General features: G+C 41.2%; 1 protein-coding gene across 1 annotated transcript in view; it reads right to left on the bottom strand.

The window, feature by feature from the left end:
• The window catches only part of trpm2 (transient receptor potential cation channel, subfamily M, member 2), a 75,837-nt gene extending 58,849 nt beyond the window's left edge, over window positions 1-16,988 (bottom strand). Inside the window, exon 1 of the mRNA XM_036959447.2 lies at window positions 16,691-16,988. Coding sequence (XP_036815342.1) covers window positions 16,691-16,857 — 167 coding nt within the window. The 5' untranslated portion in view covers window positions 16,858-16,988. The remainder of the gene's footprint in view (window positions 1-16,690) is intronic.
• Between the last annotated feature and the right edge of the window lie 347 nt (window positions 16,989-17,335).

The following is a 17,335-nucleotide window of genomic DNA, read 5'->3' as shown; positions in this document are numbered from 1 at the left end:
AGATAACCAGTCAATATAGAACCAGTCATTATAGAACCAGTCAACGTAGAAACTGTCATTATAGAACCAGTCATTATAGAACACATCATTATAGAACTAGTCATTATAGAACCAGTCATTATAGAACACGTCACTATAGAACCAGTCAGTAGAGAACCAGTCATTAGAGAACCAGTCATTAGAGAACCAGTCATTATAGAACCAGTCATTATAGAACACGTCATTAAAGAGCCAGTCACTATAGAAATAGTCAATATAGAAACCATAATTCGCGAACCATTAATTAGAGAACCAGTCATTATAGAACCAGTCATTATAGAACCAGTCAATATAGAACTAGTCAGTAGAGAAACAGTCATTATAGAACTAGTCATTATAGAACCAGTCATTATAGAACCACTCATTAAAGAAAAACTCATAATAGAACCAGTCATTAGAGAACAAGTCATTAGAGAACCAGTTTTTACACATCCACTCATTAGAGAAACAGTCATTATAGAACCAGTCGCTATAGAACCATTCATAATAGAAACAGTCATTAGAGAACCATTCATTATAGAAACAGTCATTATAAAACCATTCATTAGAGAACCAGTCATTGCAGAACCAGTCATTATAGAACCAGTCATTATAGAACAACTCATTATAGAACCAGTCATTATAGAACCATTCATTAGAGAACCAGTCATTACAGAACCAGTCATTATAGAACAACTCATTATAGAACCAGTTATTATAGAACCAGTCATTAGCGCACATGTCATTAGAGAAGCAGTCACTATAGAACCATTCATAATAGAAACAGTCATTAAAGAATCATTCATAATAGAACCATTCATTAAAGAACAAGTCATTAGAGAACCAGTCATTATTGAACCATTCATAATAGAACCATTCATTAAAGAACAAGTCATTAGAGAACCAGTCATTATAGAACCAGTCACTATAGAACCATTAATAATAGAAACAGTCATTAAAGAACAAGTCATTAGAGAACCAGTCATTATAGAACCAGTCCCTATAGAATCATTCATTATGGAACCATTCATTAGAGAAGCAGTCATTAGAGAATCAGTCATTAGAGAACCAGTCATTACAGAACCAGTCATTATAGAACCAGTCATTTGAGAGCCAATATTTATAGAACCAGTCATTACAGAACCATTCATTATTGAAGCAGTCATTATAGAACCAGTGATTACACAACCATTCATTAGAGAAACAGTCATTATAGAACCAGTCACTATAGAACCATTCATAATAGAAACAGTTATTAAAGAATCATTAATAATAGAATCATTCATTAAAGAACAAGTCATTAGAGAACCAGTCATTATAGAACCAGTCACTATAGAATCATTCATTAGAGAAGCAGTCATTAGAGAATCAGTCATTAGAGAACCAGTCATTACAGAACCAGTCATTATAGAACCAGTCATTTGAGAGCCAATATTTATAGAACCAGTCATTACAGAACCATTCATTATTGAAGCAGTCATTATAGAACCAGTGATTACAGAACAAGTCATTAGAGAACAAGTCATTAAAGAACCAGTCATTATAGAACCCGTCATTATAGAACCATTCAAAAAATTACCAGTCATTAAAGAACCAGTCATTACAGAACCATTCATTAGAGAATTAGTCATTATAGAACCATTCATTATAGAACCAGTCATTACACAACCATTCATTACACAAACATTCATTATAGAACCAGTCAATAGAGAACCCATCATTAGCGAACATGTCATTAGAGAACCAGTCATTACAGAACCAGTCAACATAGAACCAGTCATTATAGAACAACTCATTAGAGAACCAGTCATTACAGAACCAGTCAATATAGAACCAGTCATTATACAACAACTCATTATAGAACCAGTCATTATAGAACCAGTCATTACACAACCATTCATTAGAGAAACAGTCATTAAAGAACCAGTCAAAATAGAACCAGTCAAAATATAACCATTCATTAGAGAACAAGTCATTATAGAACCAGTCATAATAGAACAACTCATTATAGAACCAGTCATTATAGAACCAGTCATTATAGAACCAGTGATTATAGAACCAGTCATTATAAAACCAGTCATTACACAACCATTCATTAGAGAACCAGTCATTATAGAACCAATCATGATAGAACCAGTCATGATAGAAGTAGTCATTAGAGAACCAGTCATTAAAGAACCAGTCATTGTAGAACATGTCATTATAGAACCATTCATTATAGAACCAGTCATGATAGAACCAGTCATTACACAACCATTCATTATAGAACCAGTCATTACACAACCATTCATTAGAGAACCAGTCATTAAAGAACCAGTCAATATAGAACCATTCATAATAGAACCAGTCATTTTAGAACCAGTGATTATAGAACCAGTCATTATAGAACCAGTGATTATAGAACCAGTCATTATAGAACCAGTCATTACACAACCATTCATTAGAGAACCAGTCATTAAAGAACCAGTCACTATAGAACCATTCATAATAGAAACAGTCATTATAGAACCATTCATAATAGAACCATTCATTAAAGAACAAGTCATTAGAGAACCAGTCATTAAATGACCAGTTACTATAGAACCATTCATTATAGAACCAGTCATTATAGAACCAGTCATTATAGAACCAGTGATTATAGAACCAGTCATTATAAAACCAGTCATTACACAACCATTCATTAGAGAACCAGTCATTAAAGAACCAGTCAATATAGAACCATTCATAATAGAACCAGTCATTAGAAAACCAGTCATTATAGAACCAATCATGATAGAACCAGTCATGATAGAAGTAGTCATTAGAGAACCAGTCATTAAAGAACCAGTCATTGTAGAACATGTCATTATAGAACCATTCATTATAGAACCAGTCATGATAGAACCATTCATTAGAGAACCAGTCATTAAAGAACCAGTCAATATAGAACCATTCATAATAGAACCAGTCATTTTAGAACCAGTGATTATAGAACCAGTCATTATAGAACCAGTGATTATAGAATCCGTCATTATAGAACCAGTCATTACACAACCATTCATTAGAGAACCAGTCATTAAATAACCAGTCACTATAGAACCATTCATAATAGAACCAGTCATTATGGAACCATTCATTATGGAACCATTCATTAGAGAAGCAGTCATTACAGAAACAGTCATTATAGAACCAGTCATTTGAGATCCAGTATTTATAGAACCAGTCATTACAGAACCATTCATTATAGGAGCAGTCATCATAGAACCATTCAAAATATAACCAGTCATTAAAGAACCAGTCAATATAGAACCATTCATAATAGAAGCAGTCATTACAGAACCATTCATTAGAGAAGTAGTCATTATAGAACAGTGAGAATGTGTAGGTTGATATTTAGCCAACAACCACTTAGGTTAAGATTCTTCCGCTAGTAGCTGCGGGGGGGGGGGGGGGGGGGCTGTTGGCCGGGGCTGGGGTAGCCAGGAGGAAAGCATGGCCAGCCGTAGAGAAATGCTTATTGAAATTTTCGATTATCATGGATTTATCAGTGGCGGCAGTGTTACCTAGCCTCAGTGCAGTGGACAGCTGGGAGGAGATACTCTTGTTCTCCATGGACTTTAGTGTCCCAAAACTTTTTGGAGTTAGAGCTACTGGATGCAAATTTCTGTTTGAAAAAGCTAGCCTTTGCTTTACAATACTGATTGTGTTGGTTCCTGACTTCGCTGAACAGTTGCATGTTGCGGGGACTATTCGATGCTAGTGTAGACCACCTCAGGATGTTTTTGTGCTGGTCAAGGGCAGTCAGTTCTGGGGTGAACCAAGGGCTATATCTGTTCTTAGTTCTACATTTCTTGAAAGGTGCATGCTTATTTAAGATGGTGAGGAAATTACTTTTAAAGAACGATTAGGCATCCTCAACTGACGGGATGAGGTCAATATCCTTCCAGGATACCCAGGCCAGGTCGATTAGAAAGGCCTGCTCGCAGAAGTGTTTTAGGGAGCGTTTGACAGTGATGAGGGCTGGTCGTTTGACCATGGACCCATACGGGATACAGGCAATGAGGCAGTGATCGCTGAGATCCTGATTGAAAACAGCAGAGGTGTATTTGGAGGGCAAGTTGGTCAGGATAATATCTATGAGGGTGCCCATGTTTACAGATTACGGTTGTACCTGGTGGGTTCCTTGATGATTTGTGTGAGATTGAGGGCATCTAGCTTAGATTGTAGGACTGCCGGGGTGTTAAGCATATCCCAGTTTAGGTCACCTAACAGAACAAACTCTGAAGATAGATGAGAGGCAATCCATTCACATATGGTGACCAGGGCACAGCTGGGACCTGAGGGGGGTCTATAACAGGCGGCAACTGTGCAAGCTATCTCTGCAGTATATTGCAACTCCTGCCCCTTTGGCAGTTCTATCTTGATGAAAATGTTGTAGTTGGGTATGGAAATCTCAGGATTTTTGGTGGCCTTCCTAAGCCAGGATTCAGACATGGAAAGGACATCAGGGTTGGCAGAATGTGCTAAAGCAGTGAGTAAAACAAACTTAGGGAGGAGGCTTCTGATGTTGACATGTATGAAACCAAGGCTTTTTGGTTCAACAAATGAGAGCACCTGGGGACACACAGGGCCTGGATTTACCTCCACATCACCCGAGGAGCAGAGGAGGAGTAGGATGAGGGTACGGCTAAAGGCTATCAAAACTGGTCGTCTCATGTGTTGGGGACAGAGAATAAAAGGAGCAGATTTCTGGACGTGGTAGAATAGATTTAGGGCATAATGTGCAGACAGGGGTATGGTGGGGTGCGGGTATAGTGGAGGTAAGCCCAGGCACTGAGTGATGACAAGAGAGGTTGCATCTCTGGACATGCTGGTTATACTGAGTGAGGTCACCACATGTGTGGGGTGGGACAAAGGAGGAATCTGAAGCATGTAGACTGGGACTAGGGGCTCCACTGGGAACTAAAAACAATGATAACTATCCTAAACAGTATACAAGGCATATTGACATTTGAGAGAGACATAAAGCGAGGCATAAAGTAATCACAGGTGTTGATTGGGAGAGCTAGCTAAGACAACAACAGGTGAGACAACATCAGCTAAATCAGCTAAGACAACAACAGGTAAAATGGCAGTGAATGGGCAGAGAGGGTCGGTTAACTACACACAGGGCCTGCGTTCGCGGCTGGGGCCGACAGATAAACAAGGAATAAACAGAAAGGAGTACCGTGATTAATGAACAGTCCAGTAGGCATCAGCTATGTAGCCAAGTGATCATAGGGTCCAGTGAACAGCAATAGATGGAGCAGGGAAGCCGCGGCGTACTCGTTACTACGCTAGCATGCGGGAGACACAGCGTTTAAAGTTAGCAGGCCGGGGTAATTAGAAGCGTCTGCTCCGACGTCTGGCAACGGCCGGTTGAGGGCACAATGGATGGACTTACGTCTGCGGACCAGTCGTGGTGGTACGGCGGGGCGTTGTGTTGACAGAGGGGCCGGGCCAGATGACGAAAGAGGTATTGTAGTTGTAGTAATTTAGTTTACTAGATGCGCCTGGCTCACGGCTAACTGGTGCTAGCTTCGGGACAGGAGCATTAGCCACTATAGCCACTCGGTAGCAGCTAGCTAGCAGCGATGAGGCGTTGCAAAGGTCCAGAGCTTACGGCAAGTATCCGGTGGAGTAGCCGTGTTCGGGAGGCATCGGCTGGTTAGCCGGGTGATCACAGAGTTGGCTGGGAGGTGGGCCTGGCTCAGGGCTAGCTTAGGGGCTGGGTCACACGGTGGCAGCTAGCTAGCTGTGATGATCAGGAGTAATGGTCCAGGGTTTACGGCAGGAATCCGGCATTATAGTGGAGAAAAACAGTCCGAGGCTGTTAGGTATTATCCAGGCTAAAAAAAAGGGTTGGTGCCTGTGCAGAAGGTAAAGACCACTAGCAGTGGCTAACAATGACTAAATAGCTAGTAGCTAATTAGCTGGTTAGCTTCTGATGGAGGCTCTGGCTATAAGGTCTAAAAGAAATAGCAGGTCCATGTCTCATTGAGTGAGGGTTAGGGTTAATTTAAAATAGTGAGAGATTGAAAATAAATTTAAATATATACAAAAAAGACGAAAAAATACAAAAAGTAAAAGAGAGGACAAACCACGTCTGCACTGCTACGCCATCTTGGAAATAATATAATTAATTGATACTTAAAGGTTGATTGTTTGAAGAAATTGAAAGACTCTTCTCCCTTACTTGATTAGGATTTCCACGACAATACGCACACGTACACATGGATTTTGTGTTGTAGATATGTGATAGTGGAGTATGGGCCTGAGGGCACACACTTAGCGTGTCGTGAATTCTGTAAATAATGTATTGCAATGATTTTAAAATTGTATAACTGGCTTAATTTTGCCGGACCCCATGAAGAGTAGCTGCTGCCTTGGCAGGAACTAATGGGGATCCATAATAAACCCCAGGAAGAGTAGCTGCTGCCTTGGCAGGAACTAATGGGGATCCATAATAAACTCCAGGAAGAGTAGCTGCTGCCTTGGCAGGAACTAATGGGGATCCATAATAAACCCCAGGAAGAGTAGCTGCTGCCTTGGCAGGAACTAATGGGGATCCATAATAAACCCCAGGAAGAGTAGCTGCTGCCTTGGCAGGAACTAATGGGGATCCATAATAAACTCCAGGAAGAGTAGCTGCTGCCTTGGCAGGAACTAATGGGGATCCATAATAAACCCCAGGAAGAGTAGCTGCTGCCTTGACAGGAACTAATGGGGATCCATAATAAACCCCAGGAAGAGTAGCTGCTGCCTTGACAGGAACTAATGGGGATCCATAATAAACCCCAGGAAGAGTAGCTGCTGCCTTGGCAGGAACTAATGGGGATCCATAATAAACCCCAGGAAGAGTAGCTGCTACATTGGCAGGTGGGGATCCATAATAAACCCCAGGAAGAGTACCTGCTACCTTGGCAGGTGGGGATCCATAATAAACCCCAGGAAGAGTACCTGCTACCTTGGCAGGTGGGGATCCATAATAAACCCCAGGAAGAGTACCTGCTACCTTGGCAGGAACTAATGAGGATCCATACTAAACCCCAGGAAGAGTACCTGCTACCTTGGCAGGTGGGAATCCATAATAAATACAAATACAGTACAGTTTAATCCTCTAACCCAGTGTACAGAAAAGTAGAATAATCTAAACCAATGTACTATGCAATAGGCGCAGTAGGGCTGGAATTTGATGTTCTTGCTCTTGAGAGAGATCTTCCTCCTGGGTTCCTCCCTTCCGGGTTCCTCCCCGGCTTCTCTATTTAAGTACATGGTCGTGGGATTCAGCCTTTAATGACCCTCCTTGCGTTCACACCTTCTTTACGCCAGAGACTGTTGCTGAGATTGGCCTTTTCTACAATTATACTGTACAATGGCTAAGAGGAGTATACTGTAATAATGAAGGGCACTAGCACAATCCCAAACACTGCAGGATCTGATCGCCGCCACCCAGACCTCAGATGGGGTGGCTTCCATACCCACCTCCCTCGCTGCAGGGACACTCCTCCTACAGCATGCACAATCAGTCAGCTTCCCTGAGGAGCTTAAAGCGCTGAAAGCAGGTAAAGAAGTGGCGAAGGATATGCGTCTTCTCTCTTTTGTCTCAGAGTATGACCAAATATTCAAAGTGACCAGAGTCAGAGGGAGGCTGCACCAAGCAGGAATCTTGGATCCCGATGCTATCCATCCAATTATTCTTGACTCCAGACTCCCTATTACCAACCTCCTCATCAAGAGTTATGGGGAGATGAGGCGGAAGTACTGGATATTTGGAGGACGAGGAGCCCCCACCAATACGCCTGCATGGAATGTCAGAGATGGCGGCTGGAGCAACTGTGCCCAAAATGGGCTTCCTCAAACCCCCCATCTGGTCAACAGGAGTAGATTGCTTTAGGCCCTTTTACGATCAAGCAAAGTCGTCAAGTAGAGAAGACCTGAGGCATTCTTTTCCAGTGCTTGACAACTAGATGCGTCCACCCGGACCTACCGGAGAGTTTGGATACTGAAGCCTTCCTCTTGGCCCTACGGCGGTTTATCTCCTGATGGGGGAAACCCTAGGAGATCCTGGCTGACAGGGGCAAAAACTTCAAGGCAGGAGATGCCAGGTTGGATTAAGCCTTCCAAGCCATGGAACCAACCCTCCAGGATCAACTGATGGACCAAAAATCTCATTCAAATTCATCACTCAAGGAGCTCCTCATTTTGCAGGAACATGGGAGACGGCCTTGTGAGTCTTCCCAAGGGATCAAACTGTCACTGAAACTGTCTTGCAGACTGTCCTGATAAAGGTGGAAGGGATACTGAACTCCAAACCCTTGGGATATCTCTCTTCAGACATCGCTGACCCAGATCCAGTCAGATCAAATCTGCTCTGGATGAGACGCCTCAATTCCTCAAGCCATGTATGCTGATACTAACCTCATAGGCAGACGACAGTGGCGGCATAGCCAGATCTTGGCTGACCATTTCTAGACACGATTCATTCGGGATTACCTACCAAGCCTACAGCACAGAGGGAAATGGCAGAGAGAAATGGCCAGCCTAGACACTGACCAAGTAGTAATGATAGTGGACCCTTAACTGCCTCAAGCTTCCTGGCGGTGGGCCATATTACCAAGACCATGCCTGGGACAGACAGCCGTGCGAAATCAGTGGAGATCCAGGTAAAGAAACTGGCCAGTTGCCTAACTAATTCCTCTCCCTGAGATGGAGCGATGAGCCTTTTGAAGAGTGTGGAATTCAACACATTCCGGGTTGGCTATAGAATGGCCCATGGAGTTAGTGGAATTACCCTTTAATTCATGAAGAACGGCCCATGGAGTTAGTGGAATCACCCTTTAATTCATGAAGAATGGCCCATGGAGTTAGTGGAATCACCCTTTAATTCATGTAGAATGGCCCATGGAGTTAGTGGAATTACCCTTTAATTCATGAAGAATGGCCCATGGAGTTAGTGGAATCTTTAATTCATGGCCACTTGCACAGCTGGGCCCGAACACTTTAATTAGGTCAGGTGGAAATGTCTAAATGACCTAAATGACAGACTGAAAAGAGGGAAGCCTGTACACAGTAAAACTATTCCAAAACAAGTTCTAATCCTCTAACCCAGTGTACAGTATAATCCTCTAACCCAGTGTACAGTACAGTATAATCCTCTAACCCAGTGTACAGTACAATCCTCTAACCCAGTGTACAGTATAATCCTCTAACGCAGTGTACAGTACAATCCTCTAACCCAGTGTACAGTACAATCCTCTAACCCAGTGTACAGTATAATCCTCTAATCCAGTGTACAGTACAATCCTCTAACCCAGTGTAAAGTATAATCCTCTAACCCAGTGTACAGTACAGTATAATCCTCTAACCCAGTGTACAGGATAATCCTCTAACCCAGTGCACAGTATAATCCTCTAACCCAGTGTACAGTATAATCCTCTAACCCAGTGTACAGTATAATCTTCTAACCCATTGTACAGTACAATCCTCTAACCCAGTGTACAGTATAATCCTCTAACCCAGTGTAAAGTATAATCCTCTAACCCAGTGTACAGTACAGTATAATCCTCTAACCCAGTGTACAGGATAATCCTCTAACCCAGTGCACAGTATAATCCTCTAACCCAGTGTACAGTATAATCCTCTAACCCAGTGTACAGTATAATCTTCTAACCCAGTGTACAGTATAATCTTCTAACCCATTGTACAGTATAATCCTCTAACCCAGTGTACAGTACAATCCTCTAACTCAGTGTACAGTACAATCCTCTAACACAGTGTACAGTATAATCCTCTAATCCAGTGTACAGTACAGTATAATCCTCTAACCCAGTGTACAGTATAATCCTCTAACCCAGTGTACAGTATAATCCTCTAACCCACTGTACAGTATAATCCTCCGACCCAGTGTACAGTATAATCCACTAACCCAGTGTACAGTATAATCCTCTAACCCAGTGTACAGTATAATCCTCTAACCCAGTGTACAGTATAATCCTCTAACCCAGTGTACAGTATAATCCTCTAACCCAGTGTACAGTACAATCCTCTAACCCAGTGTACAGTATAATCCTCTGACACAGTGTACAGTATAATCCTTTAACCCAGTGTACAGTATAATCCTCTAACCCAGTGTACAGTATAATCCTCTAACCCAGTGTACAGTATAATCCTCTAACCCAGTGTACAGTATAATCCTCTAACCCAGTGTACAGTATAATCCTCTAACCCAGTGTACAGTATAATCCTCTAACCCAGTGTACAGTACAATCCTCTAACACAGTGTACAGTACAGTATAATCCTCTAACCCAGTGTACAGTACAATCCTCTAACACAGTGTACAGTACAATCCTCTAACCCAGTGTACAGTATAATTCTCTAACCCAGTGTACAGTATAATCCTCTAACCCAGTGTACAGTACAATCCTCTAACCCAGTGTAAAGTATAATCCTCTAACCCAGTGTACAGTATAATCCTCTAACCCAGTGTACAGTATAATCCTCTAACCCAGTGTACAGTACAATCCTCTAACACAGTGTACAGTACAGTATAATCCTCCGAACCAGTGTACAGTACAATCCTCTAACCCAGTGTACAGTATAATTCTCTAACCCAGTGTACAGTATAATCCTCTAACCCAGTGTACAGTATAATCCTCTAACCCAGTGTACAGTATAATCCTCTAACCCAGTGTACACTATAATCCTCTAACCCAGTGTACAGTACAATCCTCTAACCCAGTGTACAGTACAGTATAATCCTCTAACCCAGTGTACAGTATAATCCTCTAACCCAGTGTATAGTACAATCCTCTAACCCAGTGTACAGTACAGTATAATCCTCTAACCCAGTGTACAGTACAGTATAATCCTCTAACCCAGTGTATAGTATAATCCTCTAACCCAGTGTACACTATAATCCTCTAACAATGTGTACAGTATAATCCTCCGACCCAGTGTACAGTATAATCCTCCGACCCAGAGTACAGTATAATCCTCTAACCCAGTGTACAGTATAATCCTTTTACCCAGTGTACAGTATAATCCTCTAACCCAGTGTACAGTATAATCCTCTAACCCAGTGTACAGTATAATCCTCTAACCCAGTGTACAGTATAATCCTCTAACCCAGTGTACAGTACAGTATAATCCTCTAACCCAGTGTACAGGATAATCCTCTAACCCAGTGTACAGTACAGTATAATCCTCTAACCCAGTGTACAGTACAATCCTCTAACCCAGTGTACAGTATAATCCTCTAACGCAGTGTACAGTACAATCCTCTAACCCAGTGTACAGTACAATCCTCTAACCCAGTGTACAGTATAATCCTCTAATCCAGTGTACAGTACAATCCTCTAACCCAGTGTAAAGTATAATCCTCTAACCCAGTGTACAGTACAGTATAATCCTCTAACCCAGTGTACAGGATAATCCTCTAACCCAGTGCACAGTATAATCCTCTAACCCAGTGTACAGTATAATCCTCTAACCCAGTGTACAGTATAATCTTCTAACCCATTGTACAGTACAATCCTCTAACCCAGTGTACAGTATAATCCTCTAACCCAGTGTAAAGTATAATCCTCTAACCCAGTGTACAGTACAGTATAATCCTCTAACCCAGTGTACAGGATAATCCTCTAACCCAGTGCACAGTATAATCCTCTAACCCAGTGTACAGTATAATCCTCTAACCCAGTGTACAGTATAATCTTCTAACCCAGTGTACAGTATAATCTTCTAACCCATTGTACAGTATAATCCTCTAACCCAGTGTACAGTACAATCCTCTAACTCAGTGTACAGTACAATCCTCTAACACAGTGTACAGTATAATCCTCTAATCCAGTGTACAGTACAGTATAATCCTCTAACCCAGTGTACAGTATAATCCTCTAACCCAGTGTACAGTATAATCCTCTAACCCACTGTACAGTATAATCCTCCGACCCAGTGTACAGTATAATCCACTAACCCAGTGTACAGTATAATCCTCTAACCCAGTGTACAGTATAATCCTCTAACCCAGTGTACAGTATAATCCTCTAACCCAGTGTACAGTACAATCCTCTAACCCAGTGTACAGTATAATCCTCTGACACAGTGTACAGTATAATCCTTTAACCCAGTGTACAGTATAATCCTCTAACCCAGTGTACAGTATAATCCTCTAACCCAGTGTACAGTATAATCCTCTAACCCAGTGTACAGTATAATCCTCTAACCCAGTGTACAGTATAATCCTCTAACCCAGTGTACAGTATAATCCTCTAACCCAGTGTACAGTACAATCCTCTAACACAGTGTACAGTACAGTATAATCCTCTAACCCAGTGTACAGTACAATCCTCTAACACAGTGTACAGTACAATCCTCTAACCCAGTGTACAGTATAATTCTCTAACCCAGTGTACAGTATAATCCTCTAACCCAGTGTACAGTACAATCCTCTAACCCAGTGTAAAGTATAATCCTCTAACCCAGTGTACAGTATAATCCTCTAACCCAGTGTACAGTATAATCCTCTAACCCAGTGTACAGTACAATCCTCTAACACAGTGTACAGTACAGTATAATCCTCCGAACCAGTGTACAGTACAATCCTCTAACCCAGTGTACAGTATAATTCTCTAACCCAGTGTACAGTATAATCCTCTAACCCAGTGTACAGTATAATCCTCTAACCCAGTGTACAGTATAATCCTCTAACCCAGTGTACACTATAATCCTCTAACCCAGTGTACACTATAATCCTCTAACCCAGTGTATAGTACAATCCTCTAACCCAGTGTACAGTACAGTATAATCCTCTAACCCAGTGTACTGTACAGTATAATCCTCTAACCCAGTGTATAGTATAATCCTCTAACCCAGTGTACAGTATAATCCTCTAACCCAGTGTACAGTATAATCCTCCGACCCAGTGTACAGTATAATCCTCCGACCCAGAGTACAGTATAATCCTCTAACCCAGTGTACAGTATAATCCTTTTACCCAGTGTACAGTATAATCCTCTAACCCAGTGTACAGTATAATCCTCTAACCCAGTGTACAGTATAATCCTCTAACCCAGTGTACAGTATAATCCTCTAACCCAGTGTACAGTATAATCCTCCGACCCAGTGTACAGTATAATCTTCCGACCCGGTTTACAGTACAGTATAATCCTCTAACCCAGTGTACAGTACAGTATAATACTCTGACCCAGTGTACAATACAGTATACTCCTCCGACCCAGTGAACAGTATAATCCTCTAACCCAGTGTACAGTATAATCCTCTAACCCAGTGTACAGTACAATCCTCTAACCCAGTGCACAGTACAATCCTCTAATCCAGTGTACAGTATAATCCTCTAACCCAGTGTACAGTATAATCCTCTAACTCAGTGTACAGTACAATCCTCTAACCCAGTGTACAGTATAATCTTCTAACCCAGTGTACAGTATAATCCTCTAACCCAGTGTACAGTATAATCCGCTAACCCAGTGTACAGTATAATCCTCTAACCCAGTGTACAGTATAATCCTCCGACCCAGTGTACAGTATAATCCTTTAACCCAGTGTAAAGTATAATCCTCTAACCCAGTGTACAGTATAATCCTCTAACCCAGTGTACAGTATAATCCTCTAACCCAGTGTACAGTACAATCCTCTAACCCAGTGTACATTATAATCCTCTAACCCAGTGTACAGTATAATCCTCTAACCCAGTGTACAGTATAATCCTCTAACCCAGTGTACAGTATAATCCTCTAACCCAGTGTACAGTATAATCCTCTAACCCAGTGTACAGTATAATCCTCTAAACCAGTGTACAGTATAATCCTCTAAACCAGTGTACAGTATAATCCTCTAACCCAGTGTACAGTACAGTATAATCCTCTAACCCAGTGTACAGTACAGTATAATCCTCTAACCCAGTGCACAGTACAATCCTCTAATCCAGTGTACAGTATAATCCTCTAACCCAGTGTACAGTATAATCCTCTAACTCAGTGTACAGTATAATCCTCTAACCCAGTGTACAGTACAGTATAATACTCTGACCCAGTGTACAATACAGTATACTCCTCCGACCCAGTGAACAGTATAATCCTCTAACCCAGTGTACAGTATAATCCTCTAACCCAGTGTACAGTACAATCCTCTAACCCAGTGCACAGTACAATCCTCTAATCCAGTGTACAGTATAATCCTCTAACCCAGTGTACAGTATAATCCTCTAACTCAGTGTACAGTACAATCCTCTAACCCAGTGTACAGTATAATCTTCTAACCCAGTGTACAGTATAATCCTCTAACCCAGTGTACAGTATAATCCGCTAACCCAGTGTACAGTATAATCCTCTAACCCAGTGTACAGTATAATCCTCCGACCCAGTGTACAGTATAATCCTTTAACCCAGTGTAAAGTATAATCCTCTAACCCAGTGTACAGTATAATCCTCTAACCCAGTGTACAGTATAATCCTCTAACCCAGTGTACAGTACAATCCTCTAACCCAGTGTACATTATAATCCTCTAACCCAGTGTACAGTATAATCCTCTAACCCAGTGTACAGTATAATCCTCTAACCCAGTGTACAGTATAATCCTCTAACCCAGTGTACAGTATAATCCTCTAACCCAGTGTACAGTATAATCCTCTAAACCAGTGTACAGTATAATCCTCTAACCCAGTGTACAGTACAGTATAATCCTCTAACCCAGTGTACAGTACAGTATAATCCTCTAACCCAGTGTACAGTATAATCCTCCAACCGAGTGTACAGTATAATCCTCTAACCCAGTGTACAGTATAATCCTCTAACCCAGTGTACAGTATAATCCTCTAATCCAGTGTACAGTATAATCCTCTAACCCAGTGTACAGTATAATCCTCTAACCCAGTGTACAGTATAATCCTCTAACCCAGTGTACAGTATAATCCTCCGACCCAGTGTACAGTATAATCCTCTGACCCAGTGTACAGTATAATCCTCTAACCCAGTGTACAGTATAATCCTCTAACCCAGTGTACAGTATAATCCTCTAACCCAGTGTACAGTATAATCCTCTAACCCAGTGTACACTATAAACCTCTAACCCAGTGTACAGTATTATCCTCTAACCCAGTGTACACTATAAACCTCTAACTCAGTGTACAGTATAATCCTCTAACCCAGTTTACAGTATAATCCTCTAACCCAGTGTACAGTACAGTATAATCCTCTAACCCAGTGTACAGTATAATCCTCTAACTCTAACCCACGATACGATATGTATACGATTCTCACAATTCTACTGTGCCTTCAAAAAGTATTCACATCCATTGACTTTTCCAAAAAGTATGTTTTGTTACAAAGTGGGATAAAAATTGATTTAAATCTATATTTTTGTTAACAATTTACAAAAAAGACTAATGTCAAAGTGGAAGAACATTTTTAACATTTGTAAAACATTTATGAAAAATAAACACTATTTTCTTTAAGTATTCAACCTCCTGAGTCAATATATGTTACAATCACCCTTGGCAGTGATTTATAGCTGTGTCTTTCTGGGTAAGTTTTTATTTTCTAAATTCTTCAAGCTCTGTGAAATTGTTTATTGATCATTGCTAGGCAACCATTTTCAGGTCTTGCCATAGATTTTTAGGCAGATTTAAGTCAAAAGTGGAGAGTGGTATTCAGTAATGTGTTGTATTGAATTTTCCCCAAACATAACACTTTGCATTCAGGACAAAAAGTTAATCGCTTGCCACATTGTTTGCAATTTTATTTTAGTGACATTATTCTGTACAGGTGTCTTTCTTTTCACTCTGTCATTTAGGTTGTGGAGTAACTACCATGTTGTTGACCCATCTTTGTGCTTGAATCTGTGTTTGAAATTCCCTGCTTGACTGAGGGACCTTACAGATAATTGTATGTGTGGGATATAGAGATGAGGTAGTCATTTAAAAAATAATGCTAAACACTATTATTGCACACAGAGTGAGTCCATGCAATTATGTGACTTGTTAAACAAATGCTTACTCCTTACTTCATTTTGGCTTGCTGTAACAAAGGGCTTGAAAACTGATTGACTCAAGACATTTAAACTTCACATTTTTTATTAATTTGTAAATATTTCTAAAAACATAATTCCACTTCGACATTTTGGTGTATTGTGTGTAGGCCAGTGACAAAACATCTAAATGTAATCCATTTAAATACAGGCTTTAACAACTGAATGTGGATAAGGTCAAAGGGTGTGAATACCTACTGATGGCCACTGTACATACAACCCCTGTATATGTATTGTGACTCGATACTGTGATTTTATCGCAATTTGGAGTTCCAAACATATTGCTCACCACGTGTCTGCTGCAGAGGGACAAGCGAGCCATGAGCACATTAGTTTTCATCAGTCATTGGAAATAACATTGTAAAAAGCCTCCCTTTTTAAAAATAAGATGGAGAACAAGCTATGAAGGAAAAATACTGGAGTTTTGGTGCAGCTACAGCCAGCCAGTTCAAAACTAATATTATTCTCAAACAATACGATACCATATATTGTCAGAAATAATATCCTGATACGTAACTGCATAGATTTTTCCCCTATCACTATCACCCAGTGCATAGTACAGTACAGTATTTTCCTCTAACCCATTGTACCGTAGCCTACTTTACCTGTCATCGTCGACGTAGAAGCAACACTCCTTCTTCCTGATGTTGTCTTTGATCCAGGCGGCAAGGGAGCGCTGGGTGGATGTAGAGAGAGAGAGCTTCGAGGTTTTAGCTGCGCTGACGGCCAGAGTCTGAGCCAAGCTGGGCTCCAGCAGCAGAGACTCCCCCATCCTGAGAGAGAAGACAGCGAGGCAAGGAAACAGCTCACTGTCGGCTGGGGCTGGGAGAGAGGAGAGAGCTTCTGCAGTCCGCTACTGTGCCTCCAGCCTAGCTCTCAGCACTGCATTAGTGATGTCACTACAGCTAGACTATAGTGGTGGTGATGCTGCGTAAAGCTGGATTCACACCAAGCAGCTACAGTACTATACAGGAGAATGCTGGAATCACACCAAGCAGCCACAGTACTATAGAGGATAATGCTAAAATCACACCAAGCAGATACAGTACTGTACAGGATAATGCTGGAATCACACCAAGCAGCTACAGTACTGTACAGGATAATGCTGGATTCACACCAAGCAGCTATAGTACTATACAGGATAATGCTGGAATCACAACAAGAAGCTACAGTACTATACAGGAGAATGCTGGAATCACACCAAGCAGCCACAGTACTATAGAGGATAATGCTAAAATCACACCAAGCAG

The sequence above is a fragment of the Oncorhynchus mykiss genome, chromosome 22 (genome assembly GCF_057628025.1).
Source record: "Oncorhynchus mykiss isolate SJ-2025 chromosome 22, ASM5762802v1, whole genome shotgun sequence".
Lineage (NCBI taxonomy): Eukaryota > Metazoa > Chordata > Actinopteri > Salmoniformes > Salmonidae > Oncorhynchus > Oncorhynchus mykiss.
The sequence above is the reverse complement of the archived record's forward strand: the minus strand, read 5'-3'. Positions and strand labels throughout refer to the sequence as shown.